Raw genomic sequence first — 11,770 nt, forward strand, 5'->3', positions numbered from 1 at the left:
AGATTGAGCGTTTTGGGTGGATTTTTCATTTAAAAAGGCATTTGAACACCCTGGAGGGCATGTGATGAACATGGTATCTGTTTTCCTCTATATGGTTTCCTTGACTCTGAAAATGTCTAATTATCCCCAGGTATCCCCAGGTATTGGTAATCCTTTGCATATCACACCATGGCAGGCTTTTTTTAATATCTCACAAGTATAAGAATCAAGTGAGGAGCTGAGTTTGAGGACATCATGGATTAGAAAAGAGCAGTCTTCATTTTGGATTTAGAAGACATGTAATCAGTGTATTATTTAGCATTTGAATGTAAAGTTACATGAGTGCAGGATACAAAGAATAATATTGTTTGAATTATGTTATCAGGAGAATGAAAAGCTGTCTATATTGGTGAGTATACTGCAGATGTGGGGAAATCTATTACTGAATCAACTAATCAAGGAATTATCCATTTAGGTTGTCTGTTCTTTGTGATTTCATCAATTTGACTTATATGTAAGCTACAGTAGGAAGATTTGCAGCTCTTCTTCAAACATTGACAGCACATCTTTGCTAAATCCCAGGACCATGGAAAACTCTACTCACTTTAAGGTCTTTAGGCTTGCTGCATACGGTGATATCGGACAATTGAAGTATTTCTACTTTGCTGTAGTAACTATATTATATTTTGTCATCATTCTTGCCAATGCTTTGCTTATTGGAGTTATCTGCGTTGAAAGAAGCCTTCATGAACCCATGTATCTGTTTCTATGTGCTTTGTTTGTCAATCAGTTGTATGGGAGCACTGGTTTGTTTCCTGCTCTCATGTTTTATTTACTCTCTGACACAAATGATATTTCCCTTCTTTATTGTTATCTCCAGGTTTATGTGTTGTACACATGTGCTCTAACAGAAGTTAGTAATTTAGCAGTTATGTCCTATGACAGGTACATTTCTATTTGTTATCCTCTACGATATAATAGTATTATGACACCTAAAATAATTTGTGGCTTAATTCTGCTGTCCTGGTTGTTTTCTTTTTTCTTCATCGCCATCAATATCTCCCTGAGTTTGCGACTGCAATTTTGTGGTAACATTCTAGACAGACTGTATTGTGATAACTACTCAGTAGTCAAGCTTGCCTGTTCAAATACTATGCTGAATAATATATGGGGTCTTCTTGTCACTGTGGTTTATGTTTCTTGTACTTTATTTCCTACCATATACTCATATGTCAGAATTCTACAAATATGTTTAAAGTCTTCAAAAAAGACAAAACAGAAAGCATTTAACACATGCATACCACATATAGCCTCTATGCTGAACTTCTACTTTGGATGGTTATTTTTGATTCTACAAGGCAGATATGAAACTGCAGATCTTCCACCTGTACTTCGCACTATTTTATTTGTTTATTTTCTGATATGTCCACCAATTTTCAATCCTTTCATGTATGGCGTTAGGATAGTTAAAATCAGGCATGCTTGTAACAAGGTACTAGGCCTTAACCCTGAAACATAACCTGATAGTTCCTTTGTGTAATTTTGAATTATGTTTTTTCTTACTTATAGTTGCTATAATTGACTGTAAAAATTGCATCAAGTTTATCATGTATTGTAACTGAGAATGTTTTGTGTCATATTAGCTAGTTAACTGCATAACTAGAGAGCATCAAGGGGAGCTGCCCTCCCTACCTTCAGACTAAGCTCAAACAGATGCTGAGTGGGATCTTTGGGAAGACCCTACACCTAAAACCATTCTGCCAGATCTGGACTCTTGGCCCACCTAACTTCAGGACAGCTGTATACCTGCCCATCTCCATAAAACGTTTGTCTTCTTGAATTTTTTTGTTTTTCAGTTGCAGTTTTCAAGTTTATTTCCTGCAGTTCTACACATTTTGCCATGAGGCAGAAATAAAGGGAATCTCTCACGAAGGTTGTATATTGCAGGCTTTTTCTGCAATGTATATGTAATGAGTGCTTACTTATTCTGGCAGTGATGGCTTATGCCATTTTTATTTTATTCCCATAACCATTTTATCTCACTTAGCAATTGTAAAACTCTCCTGTGTTGAAAGTGCACTGAGCAACCTGCATGGTATATGTATCATATTAAGTCATTTGGTTTCACCTTTTGTGTTAGTTGTGCTCTCATATGTCAAAATATGACTTGTTTGCTTGAAAGCCTCAAAGGAGTCACGAAAGTAGGTTTTTAATACGTGTGCTCCCCACTTGATCACTTTCATCAACTTCTCTACAGCCATTCTTTTTTTCTGTTGTTTACAGTAACCAGAAATATCTGTACAGTTTATTCTGTTCCATATCCACGGGGGGGAAAAAATACTATGCCTGTGCTACAGAAGGCTACATCGGTCCGCTAATGCAGGACTAGTAAAGGCCCAGTGTGCTACTTTTATGAGAAAAAAAGTTATCCAAAAATATTCATATTTGTTATTAATTCCGATTTTTCAGGGGGTGCTGCATCACCCTCAGCACCCCTACTTCCTGTGGCTATGTTCTGTTCCCACCACTGTTGCACCCTATTATATAGGGATTAGGACCAAGTAGATCAGAAAGCTGAACCTAAACTGGTACCAATTATGACTTTAGATTATACAGCAGTAGGGCCAGGGTTACTGGTTTGAATCCCAGGACTGACAGGAATATCTGTCAAGATGTGAGCTGCCAGAACTGAATGCTTATACGGTACATTTGTTTTTATCATCAACATAATTGTTTGTATTGATTTTATTTCTGTAAATTCTTATTTATTTCCGTTAAATGTATTTTACTGTCATAGTACTGTAAAGCACTGTAGTAAAGTCAAATCAGGGATGCTGCTGTGTTTCTGACCCAATGTTCTTCTAGAATGTCAGTGGATATGTACTGTATGTGTGTTTCAGGAGGATGGGGGAAAGAGCAAATTGATGTAAGGTGCCAATAAGTTCTGTTTCCACAAATGGGCAGTAAAGTTTTCCTCTAGTAGTGAAAGATCTATAGACTTAGATCAACATCACGTCAGTGTATCTGTCCCATTATGGCATCTGCGAGAGCACTGGAAGCACCATTGAGGAAATCTCCATTTTGAAGTAGTCCATTTTCTTCTACTACTTCTACAAGTTTTCTAACAAACTGTAAGGGTGCATAATGCCACCTGGACAGTGTTTTTTAAACAGATAAATAGCCAAGGTTGGCTATTTATTGCCACCTGCAGTTATGGAAAGTTTGCTCATAAGTATAATTAATTGCCTGATCCCCCAGTTACTACTTCAAAATGGTGAAAGTCCTCAATGCCGCAGCCCATGCTAAAACTGGCTTTTGGGCAATACAGTCCTCTATCTATCTCTATGGTTACATACTTTTTAGACAGGTCACTGAGCTAAAGAAGGATCAGCCCGTCTGGCTTTTACCCTAACTACCTGGCCCGTCTGTTTCTGCTTAATTCTTAAATATATGTTCACACTGTCATTTAAGCACAGGTGTTGTTTAATACAACTATCCAATGATAATGTCCCTGAGAGGAAAATCTGAGTTGTGTTCGTTTTAACATAGAGAACGCCTACTGCATAACATTCTAAGTCAGTGGTTCCTGCGCAAGGTGTCGGCAGTTCCTCTTGTCATGTTAGTCATTGCATACCTTAGAGAGCTATTTACAACTTGTCAGAAATGTACAGATCAACTAGCCCATGTCAGCTAATGTATTTTTATAAATGTTTTGTCCATAGATATTGTTGTAATTGTTTAGTCACTCAAATATCACATGAATACACATAAGACATGGCAAAATGTATAGAATTGCAAGAACATTTGCTTTAAAACTGCAACATTTTCTTTGTACCCGATGACAAAATGTGTAGAATTGCAGGAAATAAGCATTAAACTTGCAAAATTCTCTCCGCCAACAAGAGAGGTGTGAATAGTTTGTCATAAACATTGCTCGTCCCCATAGAAATAGATCAATGTTAAAATTAGTGCTTAAAAAACTGGGGGAAATTAACTTCAAATCAGTAGTAGGCCTAAGACAATTCACCAAATATCTTCTTAAGTCCAATATAAGAAAAGGATATATACAGTATACTGTATAGAGTAGACCTATGAACAGCTATTTTCACTTAATGTCCAATGCAGCCATTTTTCTCTCAATATCAAACAATTTATGGGTAACAACGTAAGTACCTTACTGTGGTTATTTTTGACCACTTTAATTGAAACCAAACAAAAATTGCTTCTTAGCAAGGACACAATTTCTCAAGCAAGAATATTTTTTGGACTGTCTGGGAGTGGTCTGAGTGGGAAGGGGAAAACTGAAAACTAGCTGTTATTGGCAGAGAGGTTTGGAACTCTTTTTTTATTGGTCTAGTAACTACAGTATACTGAACAAAAATATGAACGCAACATGTAAAGTGTTGGTCCCACGTTTCATGAGCTGAAATAAAAGATCCCCGAAATGTTCATGAATTTTCATCTTTTGAATTAGACGAATTGATAATTCATTGGAATTACCACAGTTTATAACACGTTATATTTACTCGTTAGACAAATTGATAATTCATTGGAATTACCACAGTTTATAACACAAGTTATATTTACTCGTTTTAATTATCAATTCGTCTAACGAGTAAATATAACTTGTGTATATATTTATATAACAAAGTAAAAGGATGTCTGGAACAGACCGTACATCTTTGTACATCAAGCTCGGATGTTTGGGACATTTTTAAATGTTGTGACATGCTTTTTGGTTTTTACCAATTTAAGTCCGCTGTGTCGTTCTCAGTAAAAGGATGTCTGGAAGTAAAAGTAAAAGTTCTTGATTAATGAAAGCATTCTTGGCAAATGCTTTCGCTTTCGTCCGTCTTGCGCCGGTCCAAGAATTTCACCTCTAGCGGCACAATACGAAGTTGTACTCTTGTTTTTCAGAGTTGGGGAGGTTGCAGTGACACCATAGTCTGAATATTGATATTGGTCATTCCTATGTTGAAGTCTTTACATGTGTTCTATCACTCTTTTTTTTACCAATTTTACCTATTTTCATGAATTTTCATAGAAGATCCCATAAATTGCACAAAAAGCTGATTTCTCTCAAATTTGGGTCAGAAGTTTGTTTACGGTTAGTGAGAGTTTCTCCTTTCTCCTTTGCCAAGATAATCCATACACCTGACAGGTGTGGCATGTCAAGAAGCAGATTAAACACACAGGTGCACCTTGTGCTGGACACAATAAAAGGCCACCAAAATGTGCAGTTTTGTCACACAACACAATTCCACAGATGTCTCAAGTTTTGAGGGAGTGTGAAATAGGCATGCTGACTGCAGGAATGTCCACCAAAGCTGTTGCCAGAGAATTTTATGTTCATTTCTCTACCATAAGCAACCTCCATTTTAGAGAATTTGGCAGTACTTTAAACAGGCCTCACAACCGCAGACCATTTGTACGGCGTCGTGTGGGTGAGTGGTTTGCGGATGTCAACGTTGTGAACAGTGCCCCAGGGTGCAGGTGTGGTTATGGTATGGGCAGGCATAAGCTATGGACAACGAATACAATTGCATTTTATCAATGGCAATTTGAATGCACAGAGATACTTTGTCGTGCCACTCACCTGCTGCTATTACATGTTTCAGCATGATGTTGCATGGCCCCATGTTGGAAGGATCTGTACACAATTCCTGGAAGCTGAAAATGTCCCAGTTCTTCCATGGCCTGCATACTCACCAGACATGTCACCCATTGAGCACGTTTGGGATGCTCTGGATTGACGTGTACGACAGCGTGTTCCAGTTCCCGACAATATCCAGCAACTTCGCACAGCCATTGACGAGGAGTGGGACAACATTCCACAGCCCACAGTCAACAGCCTGATCAACACTATGCGGAGGAGATGTATCGCGCTGCATGAAGCAAACGGAGGTCACACCAGATACTGACTGGTTTTATGATCCACGCCCCTACCTTTTTTTTTTACGGTATCTGTGATCAACAGATGTCCATCTTCATTCCCAATTATGTGTTATCCATATGTTAGTTCAGGGTTGGGAGGGCCAAGAGACCAAATGTGTCAGAACGGAGTGCTCGGGTTAGGGTGTATATAAGGTTTGATCATAGCCTGAAGGTAGGGAAGGGCAGTTCCTCTGGCTGCTCCGGCGGCAAGTGCCTTGTTTGATATTGGATCTTGAAATCATAATGTCAATAGTCTTATGAATATAGATTACAATACCTTAAGTGTAAAATTCTTAAGACATTCCAATATATATAGTAATTCCAAAAACTAGACTACTGTGCACAGGTTTGGAGAAGATTGCTGCTGAACTGATCGGGACGAAAGAGGACAATGGCCATGGTGTTAAGACATTTTAGCATGTGTGAATATACGTTTCCAAAACTCATTACATGGACTGGTGTAGTTCACAGAAATTGCAAACTCATGTGATCTGTTTTTATCATGACTTGTCAATACTTGGCTTTTACTTGTAATGATTAAAGATAATTGGATAGCCATTTGATCCAGTGCAAGCTATTTCGGCCCGGTCCTGCTATCAAAATCCCTCTCTCTCTCGCTCAAATGCTAAAGAATTAATTGTATTAGTAAATGTCCTACTGCTACTGTAGACCTTGGTCCAATCACTGCAAAAATTTATCTGAAATGCATCCATATATATCAATAATCGTTTTATATAGCTAAATAACAAGATAGATATTGGTCTCCACTACGACATACAGGTGTCAAGTGTATTAGAAATGCAGCCGTATGCAACACCGAAACTATAGCCTACTGTAGCCTATCAAAACTAATTGAACACATAGGTGTATAATATTAGATGTAGATGAAATTGAGAATAGTGCAGCCTGGTCTCATAAACTATACGTAACATGGTAAATGTAAATTCAGACAACAAATTTGTATAATAATTGATGTTATGTTTGGTATGGTTACATAAGACAAAAGATTACTTAGGGCAAAAATTAAAGGAGGGTGGGTAGTTGGTTGGTTGCTATGAAACGTTACAAGTTCTAATTAGTTACATATCATACTAAATGGAGGGAGACAGATTTACATTAACTATGTTACGTCTAACCCTGATTCCAGATTGAATAGTGAGGTAGCAATGGAGCATGAAAGAGAGTGATTTTACACCAAACAAAAAACACACACATTTTTGGGGATCTATATATAATCAAAAAAGAGGACTTCTTAAGGTTTCTAGCAAACCTAAGGTTTCCAATCACTGTTCAAAATTAGTTCAAACGAGTGAAGTCTTAACTGGATGAACAACAGAGACAAAATGCAATATCAAAATGTATTAAAACAGTTTGGGGAATGGCCTCATCTCTGAGAGAAGATTTGACGGCAGGTCACATATGTCACATTAATGGAAGGTGTGAAAAACATTAATTTGTGTTTCCCTGGCTGAGTTGACTAGATGATATGAGCTGATGGCCCATCATTTGAACTACAAATGTAGGATCTTAATTTGAGCCAGTTTGCCTCAGCAGGAAAAGAATCCTGCAGCAACAGGAAATGTGAATAATTATGTGGATTTTAATTAATGGACATTTTGTAAGGGTTGATACAATTTCCGTAAGAGGAAATCAAGTCTGAAATTTCTAAGTGGAAATTACATTTTTGTCTTTGGGTCATTGAAGGCTGCCGGTGTGGGCATGAGGTATGGGTGAGATGGCGGACAGGAAAAAAATGAGAAAAGTGGAACATTTAAGTAAATATGGAATGGACAAGCCTTGTGGAAGATCTGATGGAGTAGATGGCGGACAATGGAAAAAAAGGAGAAAAGTGGAACTTGTTTTGAGTAAATATGAAATGGTGGATCACACAACTTTTGGAGGAGCTACAGAAGGAAATTGAACATGATGACAGTGAGGATGAATTAACTGCGGTGGCATGTGCGATGAAGACCACCGAGTTTGAACCTCATCCTGATGATGACAAAGATGATTCTGACGCAGTGGGAGTGATATTTTTAGAGAGAATTGATCCTTGCCTTCTGGCAGATCCATATGTGGTGTCAGGTTGGGTGGAGAAGAGGTTGGGGAATGTTGAGTCGGTGAAAGTAACTCGAAGTGGAATCACGTATATTTTTTGCATTTCTGCCGTCCAGAGGGAGTATGTGCTCCGCATCACATGACTGGGGACAAGAACTATGACTTGCTTTCCTCTCCAGAGCAGGGCACTGTTGAAAGGAGTGATAACTGGAGTGGTGAAAAGTGTTGAGGGTCAACTGAAGTTGAAGATTCCCGGTGAGGAAAAGTTGAGTGTAGAGGGAAGCAGTGTGGTGAGGAATGTTGGCGTCAAGTGCAAAAAGAGGCATACATGCTTCAGTAGTTCAGAGATGGAACCTGCCGAGAGTGAGGAGGAAGTACCTGCAGTGAGGAACACCGAGTTCGGGCCTCGTCCCGAGGATGATAAGGATGATTCTGGCCCAGTGGGAGTGAGATTTGTAGAGATAATGGATCCTTGCATTTTGGCTGAATCATATGTGGTGTCAGGTTGGGTGGAGAAGAGGTTGGGGACTGTTGAGTTGGTGAAGTTAATGGACTCATGATGATTTATTGTGTTTCTTCCACCCAGAAGGAGCGGGTTCTCCAGACAAGAGTTATGACTTGCAACAGGGCGCCATTGAAAGGAGTGATAACAGGGGTGAAATTAAGGGTTGAGGCGGAGCAGTTGAGGTTGAAAGATTCCCGGTGTCTGTGACGCATACTTTTAGGTGAGACGTGGATCCAGTGGAGATCGTGGGGAAATGGAAAAGATTAGCAATGAAAGAACTGCAGGTTGCTATTAGCAAACAGCAAACTGCACATCCTGATGGTGCTTACATTATTGTTGCAGGGGATTTTAACCACTCAAATCTGAAAACAGTTTTTCCCAAATTCCACCAAAATGTCTCCTGCCCCATTAGAGGAGATAATACACCAGACCACGTGTACACAAACATTCTGGAGAATTACACGGCCATTCCCCTCCCCCACCTGGGACAGTATGATCACCTTTCACTGTTCCTACACCCAAGTATTTCCCTGCATTAAACACGTGAAACCATCAGTGAGGACAGTCAAAGTGTGGTCAGAGGGGTCAGACTCATTACTACAGCACCAGTTTCAACATACAGACTGGAGATTGTTTGCCTCTCAGGCCACCCTCGACTCCCATATGGACATTGAAACATATGCTTCTTCCATTCTGGATTACATCTGCATCAACAATGTCACCACCCATAAACTAGTAAAGACCTTCCCCAACCAGAAGCATTTTTTTTATACCAGAATCCTGGTATGAACAGGGAGGTAAAGACACTCAACGCTGCTTTCAGATCTGGCAATGCGGAAGCCTATAGCTCATCCTTGGCCAACTGAAAAAGGGCATCAAGATGGCTAAACATGACCACAAACTGCGGCTTGAGGAGCACTTCAACAACAACTCCAACCCTCGACGCATGTGGCAGGGCATCCAAGCCCTCAAAGACTACCGGCCAAAAAACCCTAGCCCCACAGCCAGCGACGTCTCCATCGCCGACGAGTCCATGTTTGCTGTGTTCTAGTGTACTATGGAATAGATGGCTTTCCTATTCTTGGCACTTTGCCCAGTCATATTCAAGGTTGGAACAACCTTTCTAAGTATTCTGATGCTTCTAGCTTTGAGTTGCATTTTTGATAACATATCTACAGTATTTCACTTTTTAATGCTTGTAGTATTGCTTACTAGGTGTTGTCCAATTAATGCTGTAACCACTTCCTCTTCAAATCAGGGCTGATTGGTGTTCAAAAGAGGACATTGTATTATAATTTCTTTATACTCCCTGACAAAGGCCATGCAGCCGAAACACGTCAGTTTTTAAACTTTGATTCTATTGAACATGCCATACAAATAAAGGCGTTTTAATGAATTATATGAAGAGTACCTTGGTCCCCCTTTATTTTTGATGACCAATTTACCCCTTTTACCATCGAGTACCTTCTGTCGACCAAAATCTACTATTGTCTACCTTAGCAGTGCTTCCCTTCCTCCTTTTTCTACATTGTCTTTCATGCTGAGTTTTGATGCAGTGTATCTGCCAGATAAGGTCAAGGTAGGATGTGTCAGTTATCCTGTGAGAGCTTCTGTCCCAAACCCATTATGGTGTTTCAGGTGTCAAGAGGCAGCAGCAGTGTGTAGGAAGGAGATTCCTAGATGTGAGAAGTGTGCAGGAGGACATGAGACAAAGGAATATGTAGTATTGGTGGAAAAAGTTGTGTGTATAAACTGTAGGGCAGGGGTGTCAAACTCATTCCATGGAGGGCCGAGTGTCTTCGGGTTTTGGTTTTTCCTTTCAATTAAGACCTAGATAACCAGTTCCTTACTAATTAGCCACCTTAATTCATCAATTAAGTATGAGGGTGGAGCAAAAACCCGTAGACGAAGATGTGGGGGAAAGCTAGGATGGAGAAGACGCGGTAAGAGGGCAGACAAAGAAGAAAGTGGAACATAGCAATAAATATGGAATGGGAGATTGCACAAACCTTCCGGAAGATCTGGTTAAGGAGAAGATGGTGGACTAGAAATAAATGAGAAAAGTGGAATATGTTGAGTGAATATGGAATGGATGATCACACAGAACCTTTGGAAGAGCTTGAGGAGAAAATTGAATGTGAAGAGAGTGAGGATGATTTAACTGTGGAGGCAGGTGCAGTGATGACTGCTGAGGAGAAACTGAGTGTAGAGGGAAGCAGTGTGGTGAGGAAGACTGGCGTCAAGTGCAAAAAGAGACATACTGTATGTGCTCTAGTAGTTCAGAGATTGAACCTGTCGAGTGGAGATGAAGTACCTGCGGTGAGGACCGCCGAGTTTGTATTTCACAAATACCGGAGCCTGTGAGTTCAAATAGACTTTTTATTAACAATATAAGAAAAGATTCATGATGCAACTTCCTTTCCAATCTTGGCACGGACTACTTATACATTTGTCCTCCTTACATCACACTCATAGTAACTCCTCTTAAATGACTCGTCCCCTTTGGCATTTAGCCACCGTTATCGTATTGCCTTGCACTAAGTTTAGTTTGGTTTCATATTAGGTTATGGAACCCGTAGAGCCTCAGAAATAGTTAAAATAACATAGACCTGTACTAGCCTTAAGCCAAGTTCATGCATGTAGGACCATAGTAACAGACCTTGGCACCCTACAGAAATAACCATACATGTCATCCTACTAACTCTTCTGAAAGGGACTCTTCTGAAAGCAAAAGTACATAGTTGGCCATAACACAGTTACAGGAATAACCATAGTTATAGTTATGTAAAATAAAACAATAAACATAAAAAATACTCAACCAACCCTCATAAACTCTTATAAGTTTGTTCTTAATATGACACCTAAACATATGGCCCTCCTTCACAGACACCTCTCTAACAACTATTTGGTCTATAATGAAAAACCCGGTTAGAGGATTAAGGGCATGGTCCGTGGACTCTTGTAACCAGAAAACCCTATGTCACTTAGATGTCTAGGAAGTTCACCATCTATTACATTCTATAACAATTGATGTTGTTCTTGATAGGTACGATAACCCCATTTTCCCATGATTGAGTCCAACCAGTTCCAGGCATGGGAATCATGTCCAGCATTGTCTTTTACTTCCTGTCGTAGCCCTTTCAGCTTGGTAATTGCTTTAGTAAATTAACCATCTGGGGCAGTGTTATTGGGGATGAAGGTGCAGCATTCATCTCCAAACATAACACAAACTCCAACTTCCTCTGCCAAGAGCCAGTTTAAATATTGCCTGTACTGCCATGTAATATTGCTAAT

General features: G+C 39.6%; 1 protein-coding gene across 1 annotated transcript; it reads left to right on the forward strand.

Moving 5' to 3' along the window:
- Positions 1-204: 204 nt before the first annotated feature.
- On the forward strand, positions 205-2,655 carry LOC145857985 (olfactory receptor 2A25). The gene has a single exon (XM_082955584.1). The coding sequence runs from the start codon at positions 566-568 to the stop codon at positions 1,496-1,498; it is 933 nt and encodes a 310-aa protein (XP_082811710.1). The 5' UTR covers positions 205-565; the 3' UTR covers positions 1,499-2,655.
- The last annotated feature ends 9,115 nt before the right edge of the window (positions 2,656-11,770 follow it).

This window comes from Salmo salar, chromosome 09 (assembly GCF_965601325.2).
Source record: "Salmo salar chromosome 09, fSalSal1, whole genome shotgun sequence".
In the NCBI taxonomy this organism is placed as follows: domain Eukaryota; kingdom Metazoa; phylum Chordata; class Actinopteri; order Salmoniformes; family Salmonidae; genus Salmo; species Salmo salar.

Coding starts and splice junctions, on each gene's coding strand:
- LOC145857985 (XM_082955584.1), top strand. CDS start 566: ATGGAAAACTCTACTCACTTTAAGGTCTTTAGGCTTGCTGCATACGGT.